The 21,053-nt window shown below is 39.4% G+C and overlaps 1 protein-coding gene across 2 annotated transcripts in view; it reads right to left on the bottom strand.

Moving 5' to 3' along the window:
• Positions 1–21,053, bottom strand: part of tgfbr3 (transforming growth factor, beta receptor III) — a 70,642-nt gene that overhangs the window by 37,253 nt on the left and 12,336 nt on the right. For both annotated transcript variants that reach the window (XM_085450001.1, XM_085450000.1), the window contains exon 3: positions 6,885–7,072. In XM_085450001.1, the coding sequence (XP_085306127.1) occupies positions 6,885–7,072 (188 nt within the window). The remainder of the gene's footprint in view (positions 1–6,884; positions 7,073–21,053) is intronic.

Genomic DNA, 21,053 nt, shown 5'->3' on the forward strand with positions numbered 1-21,053 from the left:
AAGAAATGTTAATTCCTTTTTAACAGGATCCTCCCAACTGCTAAAAAGCAAAAGCACTTGTAAGGGAATCTGCAACTGATTCCAGTTGAGACTGGTCAATGAATTTTATCATTACTGGCCTACTTTTCTGACAGTTAAAAATAGTAACGTATGACTCGTGCAATGGAGCATTTGTACACCTGAGTCCCGCGTTTTTTCTACTCTGTTTCTACACTTCATTCAGACATAAAAGTTACTATGTACAGTAGCGTTAAACTACAAATCTGTGTACAATCAGTAATAAATAATGGGATCAACAAAGAATGGCATTAACATGCATAGTCTATATAGGCCAACACCACAGTTACCAGTGTGTCTTCTAGAAAAGCGAGCTCGAGCCCTATTATTTGTCAGAGAATGCCAATAAAAATGGTATAAAAGGCACCAACCCCACAAACATGGTTCAGTGACTCGAATTAGCTGAGGTGAAGCCTAGCAGACAGCTCCTGGCCACAGGTACCTATAAGGTCATGTATCTGTAAACCCTGCCCCCAAATTTCAAAATTGCTGTTTGTGGACCCAGCCTTAAGTGGCCATTAGAGAAAATACAGTTTTTGTTGAATGAGGCATCCTGTTTAAAGCACTTTAAATGCTCAAGTGGAGTAGAAAAGCGCTATAGAAGAACCAGTCCATTTCCAAAAATGTTGTTGTACTTTAACGTGATGTATAAGTGCCGCTACTTTTTTAAAAATAAAGGTTATTACTAAGTTCCAAAGTAAGCTTCAATTAAAAAAAAGAAAGACCTAAACAGGTTTACTGTATGTGTTCGGTTTGTCTTGTGTGCTAGCTAAAGTCATATCTGACACTGTTACGTTTCTGCCTGGTAAGTTCTTCCAGCTAGTCACTCACAGTCTAAGATATCAGCAAATTCCAGCTGATAAAGCAATCATCTGCTCTACCTCTCCCTGATTCAGAGCCAGTGGCTGTGTTTGATGTTTGTCTAGGGTAAACTGATTAGAAAAAGATGGGTGATTTGAGATATCACTGACCCCTTTTATTTATTTTCTACCCTATCACCCAACCTTATGCCCTGACAAGACTCCTTTTTTTGGAATTGCTTATTTTGGCTCCACTTGGGAACAAAGTGTTTACAGTAATGTTGGGCTCGTGTGCATTCATGCGCATGCAGCAGTGGCTTGTTAGGCAGAGTACAAAAGGCTACCTCTACACGTGACAGAAAAAACATGTGGAAGATTGTTTAAACTTGATACCTACATCTTAAAACCAGAGCAAATAGAGAAGAAAAGAACACTTTGAGATGAGGTCACTCTTTTTTTTTTAGAGCTTAGGTGGCAAAACACCAACACTTCCAGGTTAATAGTCAAGCCACGAAAAGCTACTTTGCCTCAAAAACCCAAAGGGCTTTCAAGCTCGGAGGAAATATGAGCAGCAGTCCACAGGTCGCTCTCACTAACTCTTGTCTTACTCTGCAAGATCGGGCTGTTTTTATAAAATGTAATTCAATTTTGTGAAAATGTGAAAATCATTCTGACATTATTTGAGGAAATCATTTCCTTCTGAAACACACAAGCTCAACCTGGCATTGCAGCTTTACTAGCAATTGAAGCCCAGCCAAAAGTCACTTTTGACCTATCCAAGAATACTGACTTTCCAATTTGGCCTGTCTCTCTGTCCTCGGAGGCCCACATGGGTAAAAGAGAGGAAAGGGTTTTCTGTTACTTTGAGCAAGGCCACTGAAGCTGAAGAAATCATCTATCTCTATTTCAGACAAATGTGAATAACACGTTACAAGTAAAAAAAAATTAAAAAAAAAAAAAAAAAAAGAATTCCAGTCAAGCCAGTATCATAAGTGGTCATATTTTGAAAGAGGATAGTTAAGAGTCTATGAAACAAAGCCTACTGTTAAAGACAAACACTGAATTAAAAAAACAGAGTTTGGGGGGGTGGCTTAGATTTCAAATCCAGATCAAAAATGTTACTTTGAAATTGCAGAGTAGCTCAGTTAAACCATCGCACATATTTTACCCAATGTGGCCTGGCACTGCTCAGCACCCATTGTGTGGGGTAACATTTAAAAAGAAATTATTGGCAAATGGTTCAAGTTGCTGAAATATAAATAAATGACTCTTTACCAAACTGGAGCGATGAACCACTGATTACTCTGTAATTTTAAATTGTTTAAATAATAATGAACAAAAAACTAAATCTCCTGGAAGCAAATTTCTACCCAGCTGCAAACATGATCACAGTAACCATGCTAACATGGTTACTGCTAATCTGCAAACGTAAGCAGAAACACACTTATGAGTCGATAGCATAATGGGTAGAGTGTTTCCTAGATGAAAATAATAGGTTCGTAAATTAGTAATAGTGTATCCTGATATGACCAAGAATGTGCAGAGAAAATCTCTTGGCCACTCAAAGCACAAAAGTTCTGACATTTCATCCAAACCTACAAATTTCTACATCATGGTGGCAGGGCGCTGAGAGATATGAAAGCCGTCACAAACGTGAACTTTTAATCTGTACCAAAGTTACAGACTGACCAGACGACAGGCTCACTAATTTACCAACTCTTCTTGGATGTCTTCCAGTCAACAACAGAGTTGCACATTCTTGGCATGTTTGTGCAAGATTTGTCATTTTTGGCTGGTACAAAAAACTGCCTTGACTTGGTTGTATATGCTATGGCAGTCTAATGATTGAAGAGTCTCCTTCAAACCAGAGGATTTTATGTTGATATAAAAACAGCTTTTGTCACTTGTAATATAAATCAAGAGTGCTTTTAATAAATGCCAGTGAGAGTCTGTTCTTCTTTTGGATGTGTCAGTAATCAAAAATGATAATTCAAACTGAAACTTGGAGCACAGATAGGTATACTTTTATCACTTTGAACGCAAAGTTCGCAGATCATTCAAAATCAGATCATTGTATGCATTTCTAGCTTCAGTCTTCCTAAATGAGTGATTAGCATACTGTCAACCTCTGGTTGTTATTGTACAGTCAAAGCAATCCCTGCAAATGTCACGTTATCCAGACGAAGCACTTTGCACAGTCACTACTGAGGTGTTCTGTTGCACTTAATAGCTCGGCTTTAGTGTGAGATTGGCCAGAAGCCAAAGTGTGTATTGTGAGTCAGGTCCAGCTGTGCCTTTTCTTTCAATGAGTAGCAGTTCATACCTACTGGTTAATACCCATAAAGAATGGTTTCACTGGTACAGGCAGGAAACAATTCATTGCTTTCATGTCTTTACTGAAAAAATAGACAAACTGCAAGCCATGACTTTTACACATGGGCGTGAAAGAGATGTGAAGCAGGCCTCACACACTGCAGCTGCAGCATGTCTGCGCGACTGTACACATGTGTGTATAAAAGTGTCTGAAACTGACCATGCAATCTCCCTTGTCCATATTAGCCCATGCACACCATGTGCAATAGCAGATTTATTCCACTACCTGGTCAAGCCTTAGCTGAGCAGACACTTATTAGGAGTCACCGGGGCACATTGTGTTCTCCAGAAGCTGAAGCTTCACAACGACACATTCAAAACATCCAAATACAGACTGTACTGCAGCCCAGTCACAACCTCGTCCCCTATCCGCTGAGGTGTGGAGGAAACCTCAGAGAAGGTCTACAGTACCATGCATTGACCAGGCGCCTTCATGAAGGCTTAGAAAATAAGCAAAGGAAACACACTAAAGCATACTCAGGAAATGAGCGATTAATTAGAGTGAAATAAATGCGCAATCCTTCAAATTCAATGACAAGAAATATATTCATACACTAAAACTGAACTCCAACTTTAAATTAGGCCTTACTTGCTTTTCAGTCATCAGTCCCAGTTTCCTTAGTATCTTAACATAAAATAGAGTCTTATAATAGGACTACTACAGTCTTTTCACTGACAGTTAACATATCTGAATTACTGTACTGTCAATAAACAATGCTGCTGTATTTAGCCATAATTTTCTAAAATATGTTGGACAAAAACCGCAGATGCACAGAGGAGAAACTGATTACGCTGCAAGAGTGGTCTGAAGGCTTCATGTGGGAGTTCTATTTTGCCACAAAACCAGGATGTTGTCTTGTGTTGGAAATCACAGTAACTGTTGGGAAGCCAAGCTGACTACAGCTATTTTCCTACATGCTCCACCTTTTAAGCCAAACAGTATTACTGCTGAAAACTCAAAAGAGTTCTTTTTTTACAACTTTACTTGTTTTTTGAAAGAAGTAAAGGGTTTAGACGCTCTGTGGTCAAGGATTATTAATGAAGACCAATGAGGTCTTTTCTCCAACAGCCTTCTAAGTAAGAACATCCTTGCCCAAATGCAGACTAGGATGTTAAGATCCCCTTGTTTCACTTCTATTTTCTCACTGGATTATTGCCACCTCCGGTCACAAAAGATCAGGGGCAGATTGTGTCAATAAGACCATAGTCTGACGCATTGTTTGCCCTCCAACACGGTCCTGTTGAAGGCTGTCAGGAGCTGCTTGTATCTGAACAGGCCAATCTGTGCCCACGTCTCAGGTGGAAACAAAATCAAGGACCAGAGTGGGTAGAGGGTCTGGGTGTCCTTTAGGATATCTTATCTAATCATAAGCAGAAACCTCCAGTAACAGAGTGAGCTTCTGTAGGGCCACCTAATCTCAACCAGACCTGGCGTGACCTTCTGTAGCCAAGGCTGTAGGCAGGGGAACAGACAGCTGGATTTCTCCCTCCTCCGCGCTAGTCCTCACTTGACCATGGAGGTGATGGGTGATCGAAAGCTAGATAAAGTGATGCGTTTCACAGACTCTGTAACTAAGTCCTTTACTGTGCTATAAAGCTGTAGTTTTAAATACAGCAAATTAGAATAACATTCAACTTTTGTACACCACTTACAGAATAATCCAACTGTAGTTAAGCTAGTAGAAATTCAACACTGGTGATGTTTAGTGATGGACTTCTCACTGATCTTGAACTTAGAATAAATAAAGTCAGCTGAAAATAAGGATATATATCAAATGAGGATATATATCGAATAAGGAAACCAAAGGTGTGCTAAATTAGTTCTAGCAGACATTGCTGTTTGACTGTATTTATGAGTCATCATTTGGTCGATGACGACGTGCAGAAAGATCTCCTGAGAGCAAGTGACAACAAGATTTAAACAGTCAGTCTTGTGGGTTGCGAGCAACTTTCACAGCAGATAAAATATGGTTAGGATTGTTTGATTTTCCATACAAGTCTGTTCAAGCTTAAAACAGGAACGCTCTTTGTCATGTGAGTCTTAAATCCATACTAGGCATACTTTGACTTGCACTCTGTCTATTAAAACGCCAATCAGTTGGTCTGGGAATTACCTTAAGGTGAGGAATGTGCTAAGGCCAACAATCATAACTTTCAGCAGGTGAAGACAAAACCCAGTTCAGTTTGTTCTGTGTGAATACAATATCTATCTGCATGTAATCATAATCCACCCTGACACAGTAAATCGGGAAGTAGATGAAACGGAGCAAAGCCTTCAAACTTTGCAGGACACATCCAAAAAAATCTACTAAATGATTCCACAGAAATTCATAAATAAGAGCAGCTACAATTTGCATCGCGCTTATGGTAATCCCTGGTATTTGGGGTTCAAATTATTACAATTACAGTGATCCAGTGTAGTTTCTGACTGTGAAGGCCACGTGCACGTGTAATACTGAAGTCCATCATTTTTTCCATAAATACTGACTCGGTAACTTATCAACTGGATAATAATGTTTATCTTCAAGACTCGCAATGTAAACTCTGCTAGTCACTATAAAGGAACATAAATTCTTTCGACATTGCACCATTTTAGGTTTAATATTACATTACATTTTTCCTTAAAGGTGAGGCTTCAGTTGTTTTAGTTCAGTTTAAGCTTTGTTATTGGCCGAGTCATTCCTTTTATCGTGTGTGTGACGTACGCAGCTCTCGTCTCGTGAGTAGTTCACGACCAATGTGAAGTGTCCACCGACAGCGATGACTAAAACGTCTATAATAAGACATAAAGTGTCAAGATATGCATAAGTTTCCATTTCACAGCTATTTAAATGTTTCCCTCTCAGCCACCCAAATAACATTTCTTTATTTATGTGCTGATGAAGCATACCCACACACACACTGTGCTTCTGTACATTTGGCCTTGGCAACACTAATGCTTACATCAGCAACACAACTGCAATGACAAGTCTATACATGCTGCTTTTCACACTTCTCTAACAGAGGGGGATGAAGGTTTAAAACCTAGACACCGGTGTTTTGAAGGACGTGGGCCTGTGATTCATCTCCAAACTATTGCTGATGATTGGGACTCCAGCCACGAGATGTGCCGTTTAACACCCGAAGATAGGGAGCGGTTTTACAATTAACATCAAATACAGGAACACTATCGGTAGATGTGCTGACAGTTTAAATGAGTTTAAATGAGGCAAATGGTGGGAAAATACCAGGTGCTTAAATTACTTATCACTTTGTTAATTACTCACGCTAAAAAGGTGTTTCTTTGAAAGCTCACCTGATCATAATGTCTGACACTGTTTTTGTTTTTTGTTTAATGAGTGGAATCAATAAAATGCAAAAGGCGTTCACTTTTGCCAAGAAGTCTCCTTGAAGTAAAATGGAAAATAACTGCAGCCATTATCAGAACTGAGAAAACTAGGGCAGTGGAAATATCAACCACAGCAGGTCTTACAATCTTCATCCAGCTTATGGCAGGTCACTTCTAATTTGAAATTCTTGCTAAATTGAAAAATTAATATAAATAAATCTATGAATATACTTTCTCTGCCTACTAAATTTTGATCAACATTAAAGCATTTACAGGTTAACTTAAGACAATTTAAGTTTCAGGTTCTTTGACTAAGGATGACTCACTTTTACTGGAGAGTTGTCTGGTCCCTCATGAGCATGTCCTCTCAGGTTGATGATGTGGACCTCCTCAGGCAAGCTGGTGGTGCCCCTGCTTGCACACCCTGACAGGATAGTGAAGCTCTTCAGCATGGCTTGCACTGGGTGTCCCGTCCCCACTGGCAGCAACTCACATGGGCTGCGAAACAGTGGTCCTGCAGCAGAGAAACAACGATTCTTGCAATAAAAATAAATATTAAAGCATGTGTATGATTCAGAGCCTCATATATTGCTGTCAATTAAATCCAAGCAACATTCTTGAGGGCTTAAAAGGGAAACTAACCCACGAGTGACAAAAACTGCAGTCCCTCAAGTGGCCACTTGAGCAGGCCATACCCCATAGACTTGTATGTCAAAAAGCACAGCTTAACAGCAGAAAAATCCTATTTATAGCCTATTACAAAAGCATTTTACCTCTCTATATTTAAATGTCTCCTTCATAACTGCACAGGAAGCTTTTTTTAAAAATTATTCATTCACTTTAACTTACTAAAGTTAAATTTTTGTTTTTTAATCTTGACACAGGCAGCTGTAGTTGCCACCTTGTCCTCACAGAACAATATATTTCATCTGTTTATGCTGTCGGTGCCTCTTGGAGAATATCTGATAGGATAATCTGGCCAATAATATGTAAGTAGCCTGTGCTCCAGTTTTTTTGTTAGTAAAATGCTTCTATATTATTAGTCTGTTACTGAGCATTTATTGTCAGATATGTCTGTTTATTAGACCTTACTAACCTTTTTAGTGTGAGCGCATAACTTAGTACTCCAACCTCTCATCCACTCTAGTCCACAGGTGGTTTAGCTTGACTTTTTTTAATGCTAAAATTGGATTTTATGAGGTGAAACTTTTTAACAATCATCAAATGCTAAAAAAAAAAAAAAAAAAAAAAAAAAAAAAAACTACATGTCAGTAGAATGACTGGATACATTTGTTTTTCTGATTCCCCTACAGTCTAGGTTTTTCCTCTAAATGGTGCCATGTTATGCACTCTAACTGTATGTATGCTGAGTAACATGAAACACAAAAGCATCATCATCCCTAAATATAAATGCCCTAAAGTAACTTCACCGATTTCCTGCAATGGTTACATTTAACATTCAACAAGAACCAGGGTTTGCAGTCCACATCTTTTAGAGTCTGAGCAAAGGTCTACAGTTATGATTTAGTTCATACTTTACAACTTTGCATATGTCAGCAAGAAAAGAGCAATTTCCTGAACAATCAAAACATCTGGTGAACACTTGTGGTGTAACAAAACTGCATAAACTAATTGTTGTTAAGGTCAGTCAGTAGGTTTTACCGATCTGAAATCTGAAATCTTTCTATTCTTAAAATCGGAAGTCTTATTTACTGCGAACCATCCCTTGTAGTTGATATCATCCTAACCTGATGCCCACAGTGTGGTTTGAGCCAATGCTAACTGACATTGGATCAGATACAGATGTAGAGAAAGAACTGTTCATGCTCATGTTCACATAGTGCGCAATTTAAGGTTGCCAGTAAACCCAATCTGCATGTTTTCAGACTGCAGCAGAAAACCCATGCAGACACAGTGAAGCCATCCAAATCCAACAAAGAAGGCCCCCAGCTGACTGGGCTCCTTACGGACTGCTAGAAGATCATGCATTTACTGACTGGCTGAAAGATATAGGCCTTCTGTGGGATTCACAGACCATAGTCACCACCTTAGTCCATTTGCTTATTGCCCAAGTTGTTCCCACACATAGACTTTACCTGGGCTGGCCAAGTGTCTTCGGAGTCCTTTATTCTTTTAGTCTTTTATTTTATTTTGTTTTATCTGTCCGAGAGAACAACGCCATCCACGAACAGACAACCCTCTCACTTTTTATTTTAAAGTTCACCTGGTGGTAACCAGTACTGCTCTAGAGAACGCCTTGTCCCTTAAATTCCACTGCCTGCAGCTGATATCAGTAGTCCTTGTTCTGCTCTGGGGACTGACTTTGAGTTGGAGGGCCATTCTTACCAGGACTAAGTAAAGCTATGAGGCTGCGAAGAAGGACAGGGACTACTGTCGCCAGCTGCAGTCCAAGAAAATGAATTTGAAGTTCAGTGACAGGACAAGAGACTCACTAGAGAAGCAGTGGATTTTAAGCACAGTTATTTGTTTGTTTGTTTCAAAAAACTACCAAATATAAAACTGTGTTTATTATTGTTTATCATCATTTACTTTTAGGGTACCTCCTTTTGTCCCAGTATACAAAATTAAAGACATTTATATAAGGATTTTTGTCTTGGTTTCCCCATCATTTTTAAAGCATGTCATACAACTGTCAACTCTCAGTAATTAAATGTTCACATTAATACGTTTTTGGCAACGGGGGAACTGGATGTACACATATCTCTTTTACTTTCCAGTAGATGTTCGGAGTTCAGTCAGTCTGGCTATGCTTTCTCTTCTGCACAGTCAGCTATAATGAACATTTCTATCATCCATTAATGCTGCAATTCCTTGACCGGCACAATGGTTCGTTTAGATTCACATGACTGCACTTACCATTCACACTCTTGCATGATATGCAACTTCTATTCATAGGCCACAACCTTTGTGGTGGTTAACTAACCTAACCGCAGCCTGACAATTTCCTATGCTATAAATTTCCTTTACGTTTTAAGTGAGTATGACCCACTTAAAAACAATGAGGGTGCAGTTTGCAGATGCACAAACCTCAAGTGGGACTCGGGGTGGTACAAGAGAATTTGTTCCGAGTGAGGTAACAAACAGCACTTTTACATTAGAAGGTCAAGTACACTATGAGAAAGAGTTTGGCCAAGTATTTTTTTTTCTTGGGGTCAGACCTCACAGGCTTGTGCCAGCCAAGGCCCGCTCACATTTCAAACACATCACACTAAACACGCAAAGGCTGCCAACAGCAATCAGATGGAACATTTGGAAATAATTAAAGTCTAAGTGAAAGACAGTTTGATAACAATGTTAAACTCTCCAACTGACTCCAAAAACACAGCGCCTCAGCGGTGGGGTACAGCTAGGGGGAAAGGGTTTGGGGTTTTTTTTGTTGCTCAGAACACATAGCTATTGTTTTCTCTTTCTGTGCCGCCAAATAAGCCTATGTTGGATCAGCATAAAGCCAGAGATCATGTATGGCATAGTTTCCCTCTCCTTGTTGTGAGGAAAACATCAGAGAATTTATTATTACCATGTTTTTCTCAAGAGATAAATCCCAAACTCTTCACAGACAGCCTCAGCCTGGACTTTATGTTGCTATGCTCTTGTTTCTCGTGAATTTACTACAAACCCAGAAAGATTATCTTTAACTCTTACTGAAAGGATACATATATTAAAATACGGTAAGGTCTTACTATAGCGATAAAACCACCAGACCTAATGGCAAAAACCTGTGGTGCATCAGTACGTCAACCCCCGCCTAACCCCCCTCGCTTTTCCTCCCAGCGGGCCGAAGCCTATTCCCTCCCCAACCATGTCAGCACGCCTCACTCCCACAAACACGTCCGAGGGCACTTCAACTCACTTTTTCCCCTCACACATGGAGAATAACAAACAACTGCCAGACAAACAAAGAAAAACACACGTCTTTCTGGGAGACTGCCAAAAGATTACAACAGCTGCTGGCCAATGATGTGATTTTGTAATTGTTTAAAAATACAGCAGAACAGAGAGACTTATGGGAGAAAAGAGCAACACATGGATAGAAAAGTAGGACATTCACGGTGACATTGGTTTTGTTTTTGTACAAAAAGGCAAGATCAGCCAGTCGGTTGCAAATCTGTACGAAACCTAAGCAAAAAAATAACAAATAAAAGTCACCAGATCTGTGTGGAAATAGCCAGTGATATTTATTATTCCCAGAAGATGATGTCTCTGGCCAATTATCATAGGCAAAATGTTCTCATGACAAAGTATATCGACAACTAATGTTTTCAACAATGAAAAATACAGCAAATAGTCATGCTCCCAGGGGATGCATGGATGATCACACTAAGTTTCCACAGAAAATATTTAAAACTTAGAGGAAGACTGAGTCAAGTGAAAACCGAAACCCCCGGCTCCAAAATACATGTTGTTGGATAAATGGGCAAATGTTTTACAAAAAAAGCTGAGAAACAAGGGTGTCTGTTCACTAAAGTCTTGGTGTGTTTCATTAAAAAAACGATCTATGCAGTGACAAGGCTTAGCTAAGATGTTATCATGTTATTGGTTCATTTTATTTCATATAAGGAAAGGTGTGACACCATGAGAGCAGCGGGTTACAGGATTCATCGTGCTTCCTGTGTTAGCGCAGTTCTGGTCAGAGTGACGAACTATAAAAAAACAATTCGCTGTATAGTGTTGCAAAAACTAAAGATTCTCTGCAAAGCCAAAGTGTGAACAGCAAAGGACCAAACATGATCGCGCATAAACACGAGGAATTATACACTTCAGACAAAGCGAACTAGTAATAAAAGTATTTGTGAATCAAATACATTAAATGTGTGTTTTGTCAGAGGATAAGCTCCACCCATTTTTCCTGTCACCTCTCCCCTTTCACCACAACCTATTTTAGCCCTGAAAAATGTTCATAATTTGTCCCATGGGCCAGTTTTCAGATAAAAACTGTGCATTAATATCGAATTAGCCTCTTCTTCTGTGCAACATCATGAGTCATTTCCAGGACACCGTCTAAAGATATCCATCATAACTTCTAAACTGTAACACCTCTTGTGGAACAAGTCCGATGTCTTTTAACGAATACGAACTAGTTTAGGTGACACTGATCTAACAGTGTCACACAAATAGAGAGTGCACTGTTTGATCAAACTGACACAAACCGTATCATGCATGTCATTACCATCAGCATACAACCACAGTTGACATCAAAAGTTATACAGGAAATAAAACGAGCATCTGTTGGCCCCACCACAGCGTGGTGTCTGCTGTCACCTTTCCTGTCTGCCTTTCTCCCCCGCATCTGTCTCCCCTTCTCTCCATCCACCTTTCTTTTCCCTCAGTCTTTGGTGGCAGGCAGAGTGTGTCCTGTCCAGCTGCTACTAGTGACTTTAGCTGGTCAGGCAAAACACCCACAGCACAGGAATGAGAGAAGCCGTTGTTCACTCGGTCTGAAAAGCAAGTCTACCAGACACTCTGAAGAATACATCCTTAACCCATCTCCAAAATTTTTAAAACACTACAAAATCTCAGACATACTGCAAAAGGCAAAGCCCTCCATTATTCTGTAACTCAATCTCACTCCAGTCAGCCATATCAAATTGATCTTGCAAACTACATAAGAAGAAAAGAGCAGTAAATATTCACCTTGAATCCTGACAATTCTTTGTTGCAGTATCATTCAAAGTAGGGCTGGGCCATACTGTACCGTTCACGGTAATACCGGTATAATATTGGGCAACGATAAGAAAATGAAATATGGGTAAAACGCGCATGCACAGTGCCTTTGTTTTCATACCCACATAGCGGAAAAAGCATGGCGGCGACGGAGAATGAGAAGGGCGAAAGCGGATCGTTGAATGAAACGGATGAACCAGAATTGGTTTGTAAAAATGCTGCAACTTCAGTGGTGTGGAACTGGTTTAGCTTTCATCTGTCAGATACGCAACAAAGCACTATTTTTGGTAGAGCATGCTAGCGGGCCGTTGTTATTACCGTGTTTTTTGGAAAATACGGCACACTTAAAATCAATCCTTTGATTTTTCAGAAAATCGACAGTGCCCCTTATAATCCCGTGTGCCTTATGTATGAACTCTGGTTGTGTTTACTGACCTCGAAACGATTTTATGTGGTACACGGCGCTCGAAAATCTCTCAAATGTTTTAGTACGACTTTGCTAAGCTACGAACCCGCACAGCTTGATGGATTGTCGGAGCATTGCGACTATCGTAGGCAGGAGCCTGGCGGAGTGATATGTACTGTGCTTCAACATAATATTACCGTATTGCGTGTGTATAGCCTCTTTTTAAGTTTTGTGGGTATTATACATGGTTATGCTGAGCATATGTCGGCCAGTTTCCACTGGAAATGCCTTTTGGTTAAACTGTCAGCAAGGAATTTGCATTTGCACTGTTAATTTTTTATATAACTTTAATGCACATAAAAAACAGCTGCTTTTTTAAGTGAATATACGTTGTTGGGTTTTTTTTGCACTAATAAAGTTGTGGAGTTGTAAAGTATTTTGTGTCATATCAATTATATCGTCAGTTATATCGTTATCGCAAATTTTCAAATGTATATCGTGATAAATATTTTTGGTCATATCGCCCTGCTCTAATTCAAAGCAAAGTCTATTTCTCACAGGCCTCTCTCTGAAAAGAAAACACCTGCAATAAATGAAATTTAAGAACCAACAGCTACAAGGACAAGACAGCTAAATCTTCATTAACACCTCATCATCAGCCTAATCCTTCCCATGTCGGATCACAACCCAAATTCATTAAAAAAAAAAACTATGATTTGAATTCAAATTTCTTTGCGTACAAAGTTACAAGATTAAGATCTTTAAAACGTGTTTATTAAATTAGTTTAAATGGTTAATATCGTTCACCTTTGCACGCTTGTATTTTCTGACAATGTGTTAACAGACGAACGATCTGAAACTGAAAGAGAAAAAAGAAACCATTTAGTCCACCTGCAGTCTGAACTACACACCTAACCACCCACTGACCTCCCAACACTGTGTTCTGCTCTGCGGTTCACTCATCTACAACACTGCATTAGCAGATAGTCCTCTGTTGTAACAGGGCTCAGGGGGAGGGTTTGACAGCTGGCATACCTAAAGCAAAAAAACAAGGGCTCAGGAATAGATCAGACTTTATTTAGACAATAGGGTTTATCTGCAGATGGATGTTTTGGGCTGCTGTTCAGAGTCCTGCTGATCAACACTGAAATCTATGGAGAGCCACAATTAAACTAAAGATTACTATTCATCAGAAACTTCTTCGCAGGCAGCTTACAAGCTTATTATAAAGTATTATGCATCAGCACCGGCAACTACTGCAAATGTCACAGCGTCGAAACCGCATGTAATAATATAAAAAGATTGTGGTTTCATTCTGAAAGTGAGAAGTTCTACACAGACAGAGACACATGGCAAATAACTTTCACCGCTACGTTTGTTCCCGTTTACTCTGCGTGGGCACACACAGGAAGATGTTGTGACGTGGATTTGTTTGAAATACTTCGTTAAATACTATCTTGATGCTTCCCCTACGATTTACCACGACAGAGGCAGCGTTTATAAAAGATTGTGAACAGATAATTTAGTATCTGGCGATGTGATGCTGAACTATGTCACTGTAGCATATATTTGAGCAAACTGCATCTAAAATGTACCTTTTTCAAAATTTGTTGTTCTGGTTCTGGCCAGGAATAAAACAGGAAAATATAAATGGCAGAAAAAAGAAGCTGAGCCTGGCAGAAACTGTCGAGAAACTTTTCTGTGTTTAAAGTAGAAACATTGTTTAAAGAGTTTATCTCGTGTCACGATGGCAGAAAGAGAGTAGTCAACAACACATTTAGAACAAGAAAAAGGTTTCTCCAAGTTAGACTGTTGGGGACGCCGTAGCTTCTGTGTAGGTCTCTTGCCTGTAAGTTCGCTGATGGACTTAAAGTATGTTTCGGCTGCAAACTACTCAGTTTCCCCTCCATCGCCACCTCAAAATGTACTTATTTATCTACAGGGCTCTAGAGTGCGACCAAATTTTTCAGCGGTGCGACTAAAAAAAAATAAAATATTTGGTTGCACCTGTGCGACCAACTGTTCGGGTAGCAAAAAATAAAAAATAAAAAATAAAAAATCTGCAACCTTCCCTGTGGTCAACAACAGACACACATTATGCCCCTATCGTGGACTAAACCAATCAGAGATAGTAAGGGGCGGGACCTCTCTGATTGGCCGTGGTCCAGTTGAAAGTGCAGGTGGAAGTGGGAGGTGAGTAGCTTGAATAAAGCAATATCAATTCATTAAATCCTGAATCGACTTTTAAATATAACTGTGTTTTGCCAGAAACGCCAGATTCTCAGATTAAAGCTCACAAAACCATTTCAACAACAACCAAACAGCAAATGAGAGCAGGTACACGGATTCCACACAAAGACGTAAACACAGAGGACCGACGCATCAGAATCAACTTTGTCTTTCTCGGGTTTCTTACCTGACGGCCCATAGACGGACACGCTGTCGGAGCTTAGCGATTCTGATGCGTCCGGTCCGCGCTGTGTTTACGTCTTTTTGCGCTGATTCTGAGCTGCAGGTTTTGTCTCTCCAACCAAAATTCACCGAGCCAGCAGCAAAAGAAGCAGCAAACTGCGCTTCACATTTGATCAATGTCGTCATGAATTTTGCTGTTTTGCTTCCACGACTATTAAAATCACACTTCATGCACAGCTAGCTCTCTCTCTCTCTCGATCTCTCTCTGTACTTCAAGAACAGTTTCCCGTCTCCAATCTCCGTTTTCTGTATTATTCATTCGCTTATTACCCACCAGTCTACCATTGTTTACAGCGCTGTCGGCTGCTGTCTTTTTCTTTTTCACTTAAATGACCTCTGACAAGAAAGCCTATTTTTTCTGTTGTTCAATACTGAAGAAATTTAAACTTTATATGCAGAACATTGTAGAATATTTTTAAGGTTATCTGCTATAAAAAGCCAGACCAGGAAAATCTCCTTCATGTTTTTCTGTGTTTTATTCTCAGTTACTTTCACACAAAGGCATCTGCTGTGATGTTTACAATTCTGATGAAGTCAGTACTGATAAATGATCAGAATTATAATATTTCTGACTGTCTGAGGCTAAGTTGAATCGAATCGGGACTTTGAAAACCGGAATCGAATGGATTATAGAAATCAGTGATGATACCCAGCCCTAGTGAGCAGCCTAGGCACGACAGAAGTGGATGTAGCTGTAATAGGAAAAGAACTATTGCTAACTTTTCTGTTAAGTTAAGGCCTGATGCTTCTGAAATTCATAGCCAGTGCTCTGACACGGTGTCATCAATCTTTGAATGCTGAAAAAGCACAGTGTATCCAGAAAAACACATATTATATAAATTATTATAAAATTTGTGTGCGCCTAACTTTTGTGCCGGTGGTAAAAAGTTAGTCTAGAGCCCTGATCTATTAGTTTATCTGGTTTTTAACTGAATTATAATGGAAGTTAAGTGATCAGTGAGGCCTGCAGTATAACAAAATAAGTCAATTTTAACACTGAAATATGCAAAGCAAGGCTCTGGAGTCCCAGACTAAAAACATGGAGCTGAAAATTAGCACAATATGGTGATCAGTATTTGCAGAGTTCACAACCAGGGCTTCCTGCAGAGTGACTGATTCTACGTGAGAAAAGCACATGAACATGAAAGAGTAGCACCAATGACTGACACGCACTTTAACCTGCTACCTTTTCTCCTTACCACCCCCTGGTTAGATGTTTATTTCTTCAGTTATGCCTTTTTGAGGATTAGTGTCAAATATACAGACACTGAGCCTAACAGAAACGTTGGATATAGTGTGACAAGACCGTGTGCAGGACAAATTTATTTTCTGTAAAAAGATATTAATTATATTCTTTTATTTTTCTTCACTGTCTAAGCGTCACTGTGATAGTATTAGAGCTCAGATAGGAAGTGAGCATATAAATCCATATTAAGAAGGGAGAGACTGTGCAAATACTCACTTTTGATATATTTAAACAATGTGAGGTCCAAGCAGTGATGTCACTAGACACTTTTCACAGTCCTTGGCAGGCTACTTTTGGACCTCATTTGTTATACACTAATATCTCTTTCAGATATTTTGTTCCAATTCAGCAGATTATTTTTCCAGACTATTATGTGATAACGTATAAAAATCCTGCTCTTGTTTTTATATATTCCCTGACTACAAGCTTCCTCAAAAAAAAATTTTAAGTGAAGAAAACCAGTCTCTATATAATTTGACATTGTGCAGAGTACTGGTTGCTTTGCAGTTTGAAAATCTGTCCTGTTGCTTTCAATTAATAGAACCAGCCTCATGCTTAAAATAACTACAAAAACACCAGGGCAATTGGAGTGGAATTGCAAGAATTTAGAAGAAATAATAAAATAAGATGGCCTGGAGGTAGAAACAATGTTGTAATTATGTTGTAATGCTCTAAATTTTTCTGTTTTTTTACTATAAACAAATATAGTAGATGTCTGTATCACACATATCTTTGTTTATTCCAGTAATAAAATGCATAGAAACATAGGGTAAAAAATATATAAGTGCAGAATTCACATAATGTTATCGCTATCAGATCTAAATCTGGTTGCAACACATTTATTTCATCTATAAAACATATACAGTTGGGTATACTATGAACAAGAGAATAATTTCTCACAATGCCATCTTGAGATAACATACATGTATAGCCACATGTATATCATAGAGGCTGTCTGGGCATTGTACTGAATTTTTTCACATTATGCAACGTATTGTAACTTGTGGTGACTAATTAGTTACCCAGAGCGTGACAGTGTTGAAATCATGACTACGTTTGATAGCAAGGTGATTGCACAGGTCACCAGATAGGAGACAACCTTTCTGCAAACAGTAGACCTAGACTGACTGCAGTAACCTTCAGAGAGATCTTCGAAGGTTTGCAAATAATTGTTATCTAATTTATAAATGCAGACAGATTGCCAACATGTTCCCATCAGTCTGAGTAAGTGTTTGTTAATGAGCACACTTGAGGGCACTTAACTCAACTGGCTGCCAGCTAGTTGTATGCTAGTTCATAGTCCTATAAAGCACGCCAGTTGGTGAGCAAAAATGTAATGTCAAACTGTTAAATTTGAATTTTTGTCTACATAGACATCAACAGATATGTGATGTTCGATGATTCATCGCAGTTAATTGCTGTATTATCGGAAACACATTGAATTTAATTGCCAACATGACCTCAATCAAATTGCAGACTGATACCTGACTGTCGTACGATAGCATTTATGCAAGGCTTTAGAGACAATTTTAGTATGCTTGATAATCTCATTTTTCAGCAAACAAACAGTTAAAGTAAGACTTGGTCTTATTCTGTAAAATAGATACTGACAGAGCTGAACTCTTAAAGAATAATTTGCAGATGAAAAAGATGCTAAATCGCAATATATGTTACTGCAATACTCAGCACATTGGAAAATGCTAAAAATCAAAATAACATCATTTCGACTGTGTGTATAATGTCGTGATAATATCGTATCGTGGCGTGTCTGGTGATTCTAATGTCCAGGATGATGATTTCAAATGTCTTTGTTTATCCAAACAACCCTAAGCTAAAAAAGGCAGGTTGCTAATGATGTTTGCTCCTTTAATGACCAATTTATTCATGTAGACAAACTTCTTCTGTCATAGTCCCTGTGGCTGTCCGGCTGACTCATTAAGGCTACATGTGTTATTGTTTTTGTTTCGCTCTCGCTCTCTCTACCTCTCCTGCCTCCTCCCCTGCCTAGGCGGAGCTCACCACAAGCTCCTGCATTTGGCCACACACCTGCAGGCAATTACACACCTGAGGCTCACCATCCAGCAGTTTCGTGGGCACTACTTAAGGTGGTGGCTCAGAGCTTCTCATCGTTGGACTGTTGTACAGACTCACGTTAGTGTAAGCCTGGCTTTGACTTTCTGTTTGTAAATAGATTTCCCTGGGCCCGTCCCTTGAGCCTTTCTTGAATTCCCGAGCGTGAGTGTTTGACTGAGCAGTGTGGCGAGTTTTTGCGTGGAGCGTGTTGGAGTAGGAGAGCGGAACGAGTGTGCGTGTGTGGAGCGTGGCGCACCGAGCGAGTGAAGAGACCCTTCCCTTGGATCCCCGGGCCACTGATCTTTCCCCACACTTTGTATATAGTTTACTTGGTGTTTGTAAATAAAAGACTGTTCATTTCAATCTTTCCGTCTGCACTTGAGTCCGTTCAGTCAGCCCAGACACGGTCAAGATTGTGAAACATGTATATGAATTTTTACAATTAGAAAACTACCCCCTGTGAGTGGTGCATCTGACGTCACAGCCCTCTTCTACCATACAAAGAAATATACGCCCCCGTTTCCACAGAATGCACTTTGTTGCTTTCCACAGCATGGCACTGAGCCAACCACTTGGGTACAGGAAGTGATGTCAGTCTGTGTGCCAGTTAGGGACAAATCTGATATTCCCACAAAGCCATTTCCAAAGATAAACATACAGAACCGTTCCCCTGTGTGTGTACACATCCTAATTCAGTTGCCAGTATTTCTTCAACAATTCTGACTGTGTTTCTTCAAATGCAAAAGTAAGGCAGCAGCACTGATACACACATTCACTACACAGATAGACAAAAGAGCCGTGGAATAATGTTAAGAAAAAGCCAAGTTAATTAAAATGTATGAAGAAGCATAGAGGTGTATCTTTGAGATATGCCTGTTCCCCTGGGAATGGGATTAAATGAATTGTTATATCTTTCCTTCTTACTGCAGGGCATAATTCCCATGGACCATGAACCTTAAAAACCAGTTTAGAGAACATAATATTCTACCCGCTTTTGTTTTCCTAAGGGGGTTTGGACTAAAGAATCACTAGCTCTGCAGTGTTGACATAAGCACAGCCCACTCACCCCTGAACCTTGAGCCACTACTACAGGAAGTGAGTAAAGCCTTTCATAAGGGTAGTGTAAGTTCACTTCACCGGCCCTCCTATGAAAAGGATTTATCTCTGGATTGTAAAACTTGGAGGCATGAGAGGAGGAAGCTGGAATGGGATGAAGAGAGGAGGGGCAGGGGTGAGCCTGAACGCCATTAGGGAAGTCATAAACTTCGCCATCAAAGTGTGAAGTCTGAAGTTAGATATCCCACAAATCTGTCTGTAACTCAATATCACCCAAACAGTCTTTATTGGTAGATTCATCTCTGCAGCTGGCATACAGTAGAAAACACAGCTAAATCAGACACTCATTTCACTGGATTATATTTTATCTACTGTTTGAAGGGAGTAAGGATATGCAAGCAAAGCTTCTTTTAGTTCCTAAGTATGTTAACAGGTGTTGAGATAATAAATTAACTTCCTTTGGATGTAAACTTCGATGTTGAAAGGCAAGTATGGTCCTATCATTTTGAAGGTTTATGTTCAAGAGTGGCCAAATAAAGGGAAACTTACTTTAAACCAGATCAATACTTACTGCTAGCGCCATTTTTAACTTAAGTACACTTAAGTTAAAGTGTACTTAAATAATGTTACAAAGGGCTAAACAATAAGAAACTTCAATAAGTGAAAAATGAATTTCATAGAGTAAAAATTATTTTAATATAAACAGGAAAAAACAAATACTGCATATTAAAAATAGGTTGAAGTAAAAAATAGTTTTTGCAAAGAGATGTCGAGTTCAACTGCCTGCGATCTTCAGGCAGAGAATTCCACAGTCGTCGGGCCTGAACTGCAAAGAACACCTTTAATGACCAACGACTCTTTGGGGCTGCTAACATGCGTCAGGCAGTAACCAGTGTTCATATGCCGTAATCACTTCTGTCTCTTCAAATGACCCCAAACTGACTCAAAGCAGTTTATATCAAGACCCAACATGGTGAAGGACTTCTTTGTTCTTGTCACTCAAGACGGTTCTTTTTTAGTGTTGCTGTATTTTTAAGACAAGTGTCTTGTGGTGGAATGAATGCAGACTTAATCAGATGACTCCCCGAAGGCATCTGTACGTTGCATAACGATCTAAATAGCATAATATAAGACATCAATCTACCAAATAATTACAGAGAAAGAAATGGGTTCAGGTAAGTGACTAATTTGACTGGTCCTTCTAGAAACAAGTTTTGCCACTTGGCCACCGCTTTAACAGTTAATACAACCATGTATCTAATTAATGAGGAGGGAGCCTAAACTTGAATTTCAGTAGTGATTGGCATATAAAAACAGTTCAGACCTGATGCAAACCTCTCCAAAAGTTTGGTGAGTATGCCCAAAAATAAGATTTACAATGTTTTCCCACGGCAGGTTATACTTCTACATATAACATATCTACAAACATACAAACATAGACGGCATTAGAGGTTTATAAGCAGCTCGAACCAGACTGCCAGCATCATGAGCATATTTGGATAATCCCACCAGAATTCTTAACAAAATATTCTAATTCACATTATAGATACCGTAAGTCTG

Source organism: Copadichromis virginalis, linkage group LG23, assembly GCF_057382275.1.
Source record: "Copadichromis virginalis isolate Kocher_CV1m ecotype Utaka linkage group LG23, C_Virginalis_male_GT1.1, whole genome shotgun sequence".
Classification (NCBI taxonomy): Eukaryota; Metazoa; Chordata; class Actinopteri; order Cichliformes; family Cichlidae; genus Copadichromis; species Copadichromis virginalis.